This window comes from Labrus mixtus, chromosome 12, assembly GCF_963584025.1.
Source record: "Labrus mixtus chromosome 12, fLabMix1.1, whole genome shotgun sequence".
Lineage (NCBI taxonomy): Eukaryota > Metazoa > Chordata > Actinopteri > Labriformes > Labridae > Labrus > Labrus mixtus.
This window is the reverse complement of record NC_083623.1, coordinates 16,699,829-16,712,796: the sequence shown is the minus strand read 5'-3', so window position 1 is coordinate 16,712,796 and position 12,968 is coordinate 16,699,829. Positions and strand designations below refer to the sequence as shown.

General features: G+C 40.9%; 2 protein-coding genes across 2 annotated transcripts; both read right to left on the bottom strand.

Moving 5' to 3' along the window:
- Nucleotides 1-127: 127 nt before the first annotated feature.
- On the bottom strand, nucleotides 128-8,114 carry LOC132985143 (heat shock protein HSP 90-alpha). Its single transcript, XM_061052359.1, has 11 exons — nucleotides 7,801-8,114; nucleotides 6,012-6,161; nucleotides 5,426-5,792; nucleotides 5,166-5,299; nucleotides 4,716-5,054; nucleotides 4,110-4,275; nucleotides 3,258-3,448; nucleotides 2,104-2,251; nucleotides 1,729-1,997; nucleotides 1,243-1,576; nucleotides 128-808 (listed from the first exon to the last, which is right to left on the bottom strand). Exons 1-11 carry the CDS (start codon nucleotides 7,999-8,001, stop codon nucleotides 696-698), a joined length of 2,412 nt encoding a protein of 803 aa, XP_060908342.1. The 5' UTR covers nucleotides 8,002-8,114; the 3' UTR covers nucleotides 128-695.
- Nucleotides 8,115-8,258: 144 nt separating this feature from the next.
- Nucleotides 8,259-12,711, bottom strand: hsp90aa1.1 (heat shock protein 90, alpha (cytosolic), class A member 1, tandem duplicate 1). Its single transcript, XM_061052361.1, has 11 exons — nucleotides 12,600-12,711; nucleotides 11,579-11,728; nucleotides 11,102-11,468; nucleotides 10,880-11,013; nucleotides 10,459-10,764; nucleotides 10,200-10,365; nucleotides 9,915-10,105; nucleotides 9,661-9,808; nucleotides 9,206-9,474; nucleotides 8,768-9,101; nucleotides 8,259-8,666 (listed from the first exon to the last, which is right to left on the bottom strand). The coding sequence occupies exons 2-11, from the start codon at nucleotides 11,726-11,728 to the stop codon at nucleotides 8,557-8,559; spliced, it is 2,175 nt and encodes a 724-aa protein (XP_060908344.1). The 5' UTR covers nucleotides 12,600-12,711; the 3' UTR covers nucleotides 8,259-8,556.
- Between the last annotated feature and the right edge of the window lie 257 nt (nucleotides 12,712-12,968).

Genomic DNA, 12,968 nt, shown 5'->3' with positions numbered 1-12,968 from the left:
GTTACTGCCCTCTACTGGGGTTTTTTCAATGTATTTGTTCACTAAATGTCTTTGTATTTTTTTCTGTAGCAAACTGAGAGAAGCAATGTTAATATTACTCATACAATATTATACACTCAATGCAATGTTTTTGTTTTTTTTTCCGACCATGCATGCGCTTAGCTTTAACTTGTAGCTTTATCGTAGTTGTCTTCACAAGCCGTGCATGGCATTCTGAGTAAGTAACCTACAGTTCACTACAACATTTTTACAAGGATGTATTTTTTTATTTAACAAGATGGGTCAAGAATGTATCTGTTGGATACTTGTTAGACAAACAGTGAGGATAAATAAATCATAGCTTGTTAACATGGTAAATCTTTATTTCATTGGCCCCACCCCCTTCAAATAACAGTATCAATTTATATATATTTACAGTCAAGGTAATAACACTCACAGAACACTGGAATGTCAATAAATACAAAAAAAAAAAACAGTAAATAAACTGAAGATAAAAAAAGTGTCAACTTAAAAAAATGAGAGCTCCAAAAGGAATGAATTTGAGCTGAAAACAGTATTGTCAATGCAAGGGGAGGTAAAGTCAACTGGTTTACCACAAAATAAATAAGGGGGATCTTTCCAGTCTCATTTATAAGACTTAACTTTAAATTTTATATAATACTACTTTTGATTGCTTGCAGGCAATAGAAACAAGTTTAGTCCACTTCCTCCATCCTGGATGTGTCGTCGTCGTCCCCTTCAAGAGGGGGCATGTCCTCGGTGGGAGCAGAGGGGGTGTCATCTGGTGTCAGATCATCCTCGTCAATACCTGAAAAAGTAAGGAAAATTTAACGGACATTGCGACAACATCTTATAGAAGACATGACCTACATAGTGATACTTGATGAAAATTTGGAAGGTGGGAAGTTGTGTGTGCATTTAGTCAATTAGAGACTATTGCAATGTTTTAAATATGCATGCATGTGTTCAATGCCTCAGATCTTTGGATACTGTATACCATTAAGATCCTCAATCCTTCTCTCATACTTTTTTATTCATTTGAAAAATGTTGGAAGTAGTCTTCGCTCTGGGTGTTGGAGGATTTTGCATCAGGTATTACATGCTTAGACTAACGGCTTCCTGCCCGATAACCATCGATATGTTGACATAAAAATATGTGAATTTTGTCTGTAATTTGGTTCAAATGTTCTGTTGTCTGTCTTGACCAAACAAAAGCTTTAAACTATGAACACAGAAACTCACCCAGACCCAGCTTGATCATCCTGTAGATGCGGTTGGAGTGGGTCTGTGGGTCGTCCAAGGTAAACCCGGATGAGAGCAGGGCCGTCTCAAAGAGCAGGATGACCAGATCCTTCACAGACTTGTCGTTCTTGTCGGCCTCTGCTTTTTGCCTTAGGGTCTCCACAATGGGGTGATCAGGGTTGATCTCAAGGTGCTTCTTTGCAGCCATGTAACCCATGGTGGAGTTGTCCCTCAGGGCCTGGGCCTTCATGATCCTCTCCATGTTTGCTGTCCAGCCGTAGGTGCTGGTGACGATGCAGCAGGGGGAGGAGACGAGGCGGTTGGAGACTGTGACCTTCAGAAATAAATAAGAATTAATATATTTATCTGCCTTAACATAGAGAAAATACATGTGTATATATATATATATATATATATATATATATATATATATACATATACACATATATATATATATATATAAATCACTTTTTTTTATTAGCTCACCTTCTCCACCTTCTTCTCCAAGATGTCCTTCATGATCTTGCACAGGTTCTCAAACTGAGCCTTCTTCTCCTCCTGCTTCTTCTTCTCGTCTTCATCCTCAGGCAGCTCAAGGCCTTCCTTGGTCACTGAAACCAGGTTCTTTCCCTCAAACTCCTTAAGCTGCTGGACGCAGTACTCATCGATGGGCTCGATCATGTAAATGACCTCAAGGCCGGCTTTGCGTAGACGCTCCACAAAGGCAGAGTTAGCAACCTGGTCTTTGGTCTCACCTGAAATACAGAAACAGCAAAGTTGTGACAACAATTTTTTTGCAATTATTTTTCCTATTTTTATGATGCTTTTTTTTCATTTATGGATAAAGAGCATCCTGCTTACCAGTGATGTAGTAGATGTGTTTCTGGCTGTCCTTCATGCGTGTTACATAGTCCTTCAGGGACACCATCTCATCTCCAGAGGCTGAGGTGTAGTATCGCAGCAGCTCAGACAGCTTCTTCCTGTTCTGAGAGTCTTCATGGATGCCGAGCTGAAAGATGAATACAACACTATGTTTCATACAGAGCCCATCAATTTAATCATTCATATTTAAATCTAGAAAAACATACATTATCCCTTCATTATCTATAACCCAGTTCTATAAAGACTTATATTGGTTTAAAAAAAGTGAAACCAGGAGTTAGAAGATTGTTCCCACATAAATAGAACGAGATCCAGTCAAGCAGCTTAACTCTGAGTCAATATGGGCAAAGGATCAGACAGATGGATAATGCGTCAAAAGGTCTGAGGAACAAACAATAATCATGAGATAAAAGGAAAAAACTCAAGGTACCGTAAAATCCGGAGTATAAGATGCACTTTTAATACCTATTTTTTCATCTTAAAAGTTTGCTGCGTCTTATACACCGGTGCGACCAATATACCAGTATAAAATACTGAAACACGCGCTGTCATTACCGTGGGTGCAGCAGCCACTAACTGCGACCTGATGCGATTAAAAACCCATCCCCATTCATTGTGTATTGAAAGCTGAGTGCACGCTGTGCTGGGAAAGGCGGCGACACAGACCAGGCTGGCTGCGCGACTTTTTCCACATCTTTTCTCCCTAACGAGGTGATAATATACATTTACAGAAACAGTGGTATATTGTTCAGTAAATAAACATTGTGGCGTGTTCTTTTGATTGAAGGAGTCCTATATTAAAGTTAAAGAGTGACCAGCGGAGTCGGGCAGCGCAACTCACAAGCTAGGAGTCTGTGCCTCACAACTTTCCCTGCAGGGTAAGAGCTCAACTATCGTACTGTAGCTGGTAGGAGAGCAAACTCCCGAAAGTGAAAACAGACGGAACTAAAGAGCGACACAGCTGCACAGAAACTGCACATTGTAGACATCTCTGAACAGAATATAAATCGTCACGCAGGAAGACTGTTTAAACATTTTTCTCTCTAAGAGACCTTCAAAACAGGGTGCGTCTTATATACCGGTGCGACTTATATTCCGGATTTTACGTTAATTGCAAAGTGTTACACACTCACCTTGATGTTCTTGGAGAACTGCTCGTAGCACTTCTTGTAGTTTTCCTTGTCCTCAGCGAGCTCAGTGAAGAGATCCAGACACTTCTTGACCAGGTTCTTGCGGATCACCTTCAGGATCTTGCTCTGCTGCAGCATCTCTCTGGAGATGTTCAGGGGCAGATCCTCAGAGTCCACCACACCCTTGATGAAATCTGAATAGAAAGGATAAGTTGAAAACACAATATTACAACAGGGTTCTTCCTGCTTTCAGAAATTGCCCACCCAGCTGGTTAAACATATCGATTCATCAATGCATTGCAATTATTATTTTCCCAATTCAATATGGATTCAGGGAAATCCTGAGACCAATTTTTTTCATTGTAATGACATTGTAATGTTTATTACAATTTTGCTGCAAAATCAGCAACAAAATCAGCTCAAAATCGTGACCCAAAGAATTGATTTGTGAGGTTGTGGACAATACCCGGCTTCTTTCCAAGTACAGCGCCCGGTGAATTTAATTTGTCATGTCAGTGCAGTTACAGCCGCACAGAGCAACACAAGGCTTCATCATTAAATGTGCCCATTTTGTGTCTACACTTCTGTCTGTATGCACATGCTCTCTCTCTCTCTCTCTTTTCTCCTGCACCATCAGAGTAAAGTTGGTTACAGCTTTGTGGCATGTAGTTAAAGATAATGAAAATAAAGAAACATTTTCTGTCAAATTGGTGCACACAAATACCCCAGAACACAAGAATGACAGTGTTTTATGCTCAATATCTCAAGGCAAGAAGACCCCCAAACCCCCAGGCTTCATTTAATTCAACATCTTTGCTTTAACTGTAAAAATTAACACATTGTTGTGTTACTCACTGAGGTACTCTGGGATGAGCTCCTCGCAGTTGTCCATGATGAAGACTCTGCGCACGTACAGCTTGATGTTGTTCTTCTTCTTCTTGTTCTCAAAGAGGTCGAAGGGAGCGCGGCGAGGCACAAAGAGCAGGGCCCGGAATTCCAGCTGACCCTCTACTGAAAAGTGCTGCAAGAAAAAGAAGGTGTCGATCAGTGATTGCACTTAATTTAAATTTCTTTCACTTACATTTCAAGAGACTCAAAGAAATACTGATATACAGGGACGTATAGCGTGTCTTGTGATCTCTTATTAATAAAATTGTATATTTTTAATGAATATAGACTACACATAATTTCTCACCAGGACTGCATAGAAACTATTGCTTTGTTTGTTGTTACAGATACAAATGGATATCTCCCTGTTCTGATAGGATAACAAGTGTACACTCTTGTAAGGACAATTATCCAACTGAAAATATGTATCCCAATCCCAATGTATAGATACATGACCCCTGTTGTGTTATATGTAGATGGCCAGAATATTGCTGATATAAAGCAATTACTAACTGTAATAAAATGTGCCCAATATGGATGGACAATTTTTAAAAAAGTCTCAAGAGATTGTACCTTGACAGCCAGGTGTTCCTCCCAGTCGTTTGTCAGACTCTTGTAAAACTCTCCATACTCCTCATTAGTGATGTCATCGGGGTTACGGGTCCACAGGGGTTTGGTTTTGTTCAGTTCCTCTTGGTCAATGTACTTCTCCTTGATCTTCTTCTTCTTCTTTTTGTCTCCAGACTTGTCGTGGTCGTGGTCATGGTCGTGGTCGTGGTCGTGCTCCTCATCTGACCCGACATCCTCAATCTCTGGCTTGTCCTCGTCCTTCTCTTCCTCATCCTTGTCCTTCTCCTTCTCCTCCTCCTCTGCCTCGTCATCACTCACCTCCTTGTCGCGCTCTTTCTCCACCTGAGTTAAAAAATATTGCTCAGTCACGGATCATGATTTTTTTTTTTGGGATTCCTTTAAAAAGTTAGCTGTTGTGAATTTATTTGTAGGGCGATTAAAAGAAGTGCTTACAAAGAGCGTGATGGGATATCCGATGAACTGCGAATGCTTTTTCACAATCTCTTTGATTCTTCGCTCCTCGATGTATTCTGTCTGGTCATCTTTCAAGTGCAGGATCACCTTAGTGCCACGTCCAATCAGCTCAGCTACAATGGGTAACAATTAGAAGAATTAGGATGATGGTAGATGCAGATAACACTGACACCCCCTCTAGGCATTCCTTTAATGATTTAGATAGCAAGAACCTGAACTACTGCCTTTACATTACTTACAGTTGTCTACTTTAACTGTGAATGAGCCTCCAGCAGAAGATTCCCAGGCGTACTGCTCATCATCATTGTGCTTAGTAATGACTGTCACCCTCTCAGCCACCAGGTAAGCTGAGTAGAAACCAACACCGAACTGACCGATCATAGAGATGTCGGCTCCAGCCTGCAGAGCCTCCATGAAAGCCTTGGTGCCAGACTTTGCGATTGTGCCCAGATTGTTGATCAGGTCGGCCTTGGTCATGCCGATACCTGTGTCGATAAGGGTCAGGGTGCGCTCTTCTTTGTTGGGAATGACTTCGATCTTCAGCTCCTTTCCACTATCGAGCTTTGAAGGGTCAGTGAGACTCTCATAGCGGATTTTGTCGAGGGCCTGGGGGTAAAACAATGCCATTAATTTGTTTTCACCAAAATTTGAAGGGTTGCCTATTCAATTAATCTTAAATTGTTTTGTTTTTTTTACTTTATTCTCATGATATAACTATACATCACAGTCATTGCATTATACAGTATTTAAAATAAAACAGCCTCAATTAAGACTTTAGACAAGATGAGATGAAAGAGCTTTAGACTAATACTCTGGAAAGCGTACATCTGAGGAGTTGGAGATAAGCTCTCTTAGGAAGATCTCTTTGTTGGAATAGAAAGTGTTGATGATCAGCGACATCAGCTGAGCGATCTCAGCCTGGAATGCAAAGGTCTCGGCCTCCTCCTCCATCGGTTGATCGTGTAATTCAGGCATCTAAGAAGAGGTGACAAATGAATTAAGGCTTTTGGGACATGCTCATGTAAAGACTTACATATGAGCGCACACGTACACACACACACAATACATTTTCATCATATTTGCAATAATACTGGCATTTCCTGGACCTTTGTGCACAGTGTTATTTGTCGATCACCCGCAGCACAGGGAGTCACAGCGCTAAAAAATCTACAACACACACAGCCAGTCAATCAAATGTGAGCAATTAAAATAACCCCTACAAAATAAATATTCAAGAAACTCCTACAAAATAAGAGTCATCATAACCACTAAGTAGCAGTCTTGTTTATCAAAAAAAACCTCGGAAATCAAATCTTTTACAATGCTATGATGTTCATCAAGGTCCATGCATTCTCTGTAAATGCTCTTCATAAGGCACTGCAGAATATACTGCATTCACATTTAACACTTATTATGTTTAAATGCAGCCAGGTATCCATCTTTAATGACAGGTGATGCATTACTTGTGCAGACAGGTGGCATGACAGATGGTCTAGCTTTACTCACTGCTCCACCTGCCTATAATCCATCTTATCTGCAACATGTAGTTTCATCATTTAAAACGCAGCTACACACATACAGCAGGGTTAAAATAATTAAGAAAACTGTTTATATAGAGACAGCAAAGACTCAAAAGAGTTCCCTTAATGTTTAAAAACATTAAAATACATTTATTGTATAAGTTCCCAAAGACTAGACTTCAGTGGAAAAAAATAAGCAAACTGTGATGAAACTGTATTACTGCTGACAAATGCTGATAAATCACGACAGTGCAATCACACGCTTCATCCTCTTCTCCTGTTAATAGCATAACTGGTTATTGGTTGATCAGAGAGAAGCCTTAAAGACTCCACCTTGTGGTTACCCAGACGAAATACAAGTTTCTAGAAGGTACCAAGAGGCGAACTGAACTGTCGAGCAGTTTCCATAGGAATCTATTGCTCCTCCTTCAAACCATCTAAGGACAGGAGGTTATGTGAGTGTGAATGGACGCGCTGTACTTCAATACTTCAATGATCGTGCACTGAATAACTAGACGGGGGCAGAGGGTGACTCTATGAGGGAAACCCCCCCCCCCCCCCACACACACACTCTGGAAAATCTAATCGAGGTTAATTAAACTGTGCCAGAGCTTGTTAGCATAATTCCCGTCTGACAGGTGCAACATGACTGCACGGCGTGCTCCGTGTGTCTGCTGTCTCCCAGCCGGAGAAATGCAAAGGTTATGTGGGATAGTGTCCGTGAATATATTCGGAGGAAAAAGTTTTGTCTTTTTTTGCAAATTCGGCAGGGACAACACTTTGACACAGCGGATCCAATCTTTATTTTTGTGAAGATGTCCTCAAAAAAACATTCTTCTTGTAATTCAATAGTTATAATCTGATTACATTGTATATAACTAGGTTGATTTAACATCAGGAAAGCATGAGTGAAATTATCACAATTTGCAGCAAGGGATAACAGAACATTTAAATGATCTTGTTATTTTAAAATATATCAACATTAAGATAATATATAACATTAAGCATGAATTTCAAAGTGTGTTATTTTAAAGTTAGTCAGTTGCAATAAATCTGAAACGTTTTAACTAAATAAAAACAGAACCTCAATTTACCTTGGTCCACCTGCTATGGAAATCTCCAGTGAGAAGTGTGTGTAGAGGTCGCAGACTGTCAGAGAGGTTTGGGCTGCGGAGCTTTAGTACCCTTTCCGACTGTTCGAGAAATCCTGATCTGAGCTTTCCAGAACCGTCTGGAATCTTCCCCGCAACGGTTCTGCGCTTGACCGCTGACAGGCTCAGTGGGATGTCAATCATTATGTGTGCACACGCCTCTCTGCTAATGCTTATACTGAAGGAGGCGGGGCTTAGGGTGGAGAAAATGAGCCGGGTGAATGCGTGCGGAAGTACAGCTAAACTGGAGAACCATGCAGCGCTCGCTGAAAATTCCAGAACATCGCAAAAAAAGTTACATAGACTAAATTAAAAAAAACATTTTTTTACCCACATTGTTCTGTACAAACAAATTGATGAATTCAAACATGTAACAGACACAGTAAGCAAGAATCCAGGTCTTATTTCTAAATACATTTTATTATAAATTTAAATGCATTTCATAAAAAATGATAACAAAAAGAGACACGAGCCATATCCAACGTGACTTTATATTGCTCTTAATGGTTGGAAGTAGTTTTATATAAGCAGATAATGCATTGTGTAGACTAAGCCACACTGTGGTTTAATTCCATTAATTAACTTTATTGACTAATACTGCTAAGAATTTAGACTCGTGTTAGAATAAAACGTTTTTTTTGAAGAAGTGAGGTAATTAACAAAAACAATACAAATAATCAAAAACAAGTGTGTACTAGCTCAGTCAACTTCCTCCATTCTTGATGTGTCATCATCTCCTTCCAAGACTGGCATATCTTCTTCTGCAGGCTGTATGAGGTCCTCAATTACAGAGTCATCATCGTCAATGCCTGTGAATGAGAAAGATTCATCAGCAACAATAGCCAAGCATTATAACCTGAGTAATTCCTCTAATATCCTTATTGTCAGTTGTCAGGGAAACATAACTTACCAAGACCCAGCTTGATCATTCTGTAGATGCGGTTGGCATGTGTCTGTGGGTCCTCCAGTGTGAATCCTGAAGACATCAGCGCTGTCTCGAAAAGGAGGATGACCAAGTCCTTAACAGCCTTGTCGTTTTTGTCAGCTTCTGCCTTCTCCCTCAGGGTCTCAACAATGGGATGCATCGGGTTAATCTCAAGGTGCTTCTTAGCCGTCATGTAGCCCATGGTGGAGTTATCTCTGAGGGCCTGAGACTTCATGATCCTCTCCATATTAGCTGTCCAGCCGTAGGTGCTGGTGACGATGCAGCATGGGGAAGACACCAAGCGGTTGGAAACTACAACCTGTCAAAAATTTTAAAAAGACATATTGTCATGATCAAATAAAGGCACCATGTTTGCATGAAAAGAGAACATTAAACTAGATCAGATGGGTTTCCCGCTGTTACCTTTTCAATCTTCTTGTCGAGGATGTCCTTCATGATCTTGCAAAGGTTTTCAAATTTAGTTTTGAGCTCCTCCTGCTTCTTCTTCTCGTCTTCATCCTCAGGCAGCTCCAGGCCTTCCTTGGTCACTGAAACCAGGTTCTTGCCATCGTACTCCTTCAGCTGCTGGACGCAGTACTCATCGATGGGCTCGATCATGTAAATGACCTCAAGGCCGGCTTTGCGAAGACGCTCAACGAAGGCAGAGTTAGCAACCTGGTCTTTGGTCTCACCTAAGAAGGGTCATGTAGATTTGAATCAATATACTAAAGTTACGACTCAATCGCTTTTCAAAATCTGCCAAGGGATCTGGCATAGAAATCTGGCATATTTACAGATATTAATGTGCGCTGTCCCTATTTTAAATAAATAAATAAATACATAAAATAAAAGAATAGAAATTCAGTTGTATAGCTTACCTGTGATGTAATAGATGTGATTCTGGTTCTCCTTCATGCGTGAAACATATTCCTTCAGGGAAATCATGTCATCTCCAGAGGCTGAGGTGTAGTAGCGCAGCAGCTCAGACAGCTTCTTCCTGTTCTGAGAGTCTTCATGGATGCCGAGCTGAAAGATGAAAGGACAATTTTATCGAACATAAACATTTAACAAGTAAAAAAAAAAAAAATGATATCCACAGTTAAAGACTAGAATTCAGACAGATTCAACCTACTTTGATGTTCTTGGAGAACTGCTCGTAGCACTTCTTGTAGTTGTCCCTGTCCTCAGAGAGCTCAGTGAAGAGATCCAGACACTTCTTGACCAGGTTCTTGCGGATCACCTTCAGGATCTTGCTCTGCTGCAGCATCTCTCTGGAGATGTTCAGGGGCAGATCCTCAGAGTCCACCACACCCTTGATGAAATCTGAATAGATTAAAAAAAAAAGTTAAAAACACGACACTACAAACAAGTATGAAAAGAATCACTTTTTCTTAAAGATGGATGTTGTGTTACTCACTGAGGTACTCTGGGATGAGCTCCTCGCAGTTGTCCATGATGAAAACTCTGCGCACGTACAGCTTGATGTTGTTTCTCTTTTTCTTGTTTTCAAAGAGGTCAAATGCAGCTCTTCTGGGTATAAAGATCAAGGCACGGAACTCCAGCTGACCCTCCACGGAGAAATGCTGTGGGCACAAGAATAAAGTGTGAAACTATAACATCAAAAATCGTTTAAATTAGATGAGAAGAACTGTCAGAAGTGTATCCATAAATCTTACCTTGACGGCCAGATGGTCCTCCCAGTCGTTGGTGAGACTCTTGTAGAATTCTCCATACTCCTCGTTAGTGATGTCATCGGGGTTACGGGTCCAGATAGGCTTGGTCTTGTTCAGCTCCTGGGCATCAATGTACTTCTCCTTGACCTTCTTCTTCCTTTTGTTCTTGCCATCCTTTGAATCTTCATCCTCGTCAGAGCCAACATCCTCAATCTTGGGTTTGTCCTTGTTCTCAGCAGCATCTTTCTCAACCTCATCTTCCTTCTCCCCCTCTTCCAGGTCCACTTCCTTCTCCCTTGTTTTCTCCACCTTGAGTATATGAATGGAGTGGTGGTTAAGAATCTTTATTCAAACTCATTATGTCACTGTTAATTGTGACATGTTAAGCAAATTGTCGCTACAGCATGTTGCTAAAGGAACTTACATAAAGTGTAATAGGGTAGCCAATGAACTGTGAGTGCTTCTTCACAACTTCCTTGATGCGCTTCTCCTCACAGTACTCCGTCTGATCTTCTTTGAGGTGAAGGATCACCCTTGTGCCTCTGCCAATGGACTCTCCTGAAAGTAGCAATGAAATAAGTCATTAGAACAGTGCAGTTCAACTTCCTCAATGGAGTATTATATCTGTGTTGTAAATCAAACTCACCAGTGTCTACTTTAACTGTGAATGAGCCTCCAGCAGAAGACTCCCACACATACTGCTCGTCATCATTGTGCTTAGTAATGACTGTCACCCTCTCAGCCACCAGGTAAGCTGAGTAGAAACCAACACCAAACTGACCGATCATAGAGATGTCAGCTCCAGCCTGCAGAGCCTCCATGAAAGCCTTGGTGCCAGACTTTGCGATTGTGCCCAGATTGTTGATCAGGTCGGCCTTGGTCATGCCGATACCTGTGTCGATAAGGGTCAGGGTGCGAGTTAGCTCGTCTGGCCTGACTTCGATCTTCAGATCTTTGCAGGACTCAAGTCTGCTAGGATCTGTCAGGCTTTCATATCTGATTTTGTCCAAGGCCTGTCAGGAAGGGGTGAGGTTTTGAGAATCGTAATGTTTGCATACACATAAGGACTGTATTTGTTTAAAAACAAAGGAACATTTAGCGATAAAGATCTGTTGTTTCTTACATCTGAGGAGTTGGAGATGAGCTCTCTAAGGAAGATCTCCTTGTTTGAGTAGAAGGTGTTGATAATGAGGGACATAAGCTGAGCGATCTCAGCCTGGAAGGCAAAGGTCTCCACTTCGTCCTCCATAACATGTCCAGCGTTCTCAGGCATCTAATGAAAAGCACATATTTTTTGGTTAAAAATCTCATTCCACACAAATAGCTTAAATCTATCATTTGTTCTAAAATCAAATGTATTTATTTGTTTTCTGTATCTAATAAATCATTTCCTTCTGTTATCTTTGAATTCCCTTCTTCCCCGGCCTCATGGCTTGAGGAGGGAAACTTTTGCTGATGCTAGATGAACATATGTTCCTTCTGTCAATCAGGCCCTTGCCATTTGGTAGCTGGGTGGAGTTCTGATGCTTGCCCCAACCCCCAAAAGCTTCAACATGTGTCATTTAACGCCTTTATGTTAGAGGGGGAAACAGTTAGAATAGCAAAGATGTGAGACCAACTGAATGGCTTTAACCATAAAGTGGTAATCTTTTTTTCTGACTTCGCTCTGAGCAATTGTTCTAAAGACCATATTTCTTCTTTATAGTAACAATTTTCACTTTCTTTTACATTGGTGACTAAAACAGGCCACACAAAAGTGTAGGACTAAGTGGTTTAAATGCATCCAAACTCCTGTAAAAAATCTTTAATACCAAGATGTGAAACTGCTGTATCTGCTCTTTGAGCACATTGGTTTTTCTGCCCATCCGCCATTGCTGTTAGACTCAGGGTCACCCTGCTTGCCATGTGCTCCTTGAATTGACAATTGTAAAAAGGCTTTCCATCATGTTACAAGTAACTGATATCAAACAATTTAAATAGATATATACTTGTGCAATTGTGCAAGTTTAGTGTTGATTTAGGTATTCTAATCTGTAGTGTTCTCATCTGCCAGGGCTCATACTATCCTAGCACCTGATTCTTTGTATTTATCATTACTGTTTCTTCATCCTAATTGCAGCTGTATTAGGTTTGAGGTGTCTTACCTTGAATATAATCTTTTTCTACAGTCACTTCTTGAAGAAAGTCGTCAGATGAATCACTGAGCCAGTCTTCTCCTCTCAAAATGTGCAATCACTGCTGTTCCTGTGAGTCTCTCTTGGTGAGTCCAAGTGAGTATCTTTTGATTCTATGCAGACCCCACGTCACGCTGGTGACTTTTTATACTCAAGGGGTGGTTTCTCGAAGCTCCCATTCAGAAGCTTCCAGAAGATACGTTCACTACAGTATAGGTGGTGGTGGGGGTTGTTAAGAAAAGCCCGGAAGGGGGGGCTGTGAGAGAGACACCAGTGCCCCAAAGTCTATGTGCCCTTGTAGGGCAGCAGAGTCACAAGGAGTGCCTGTCAATCACAGCA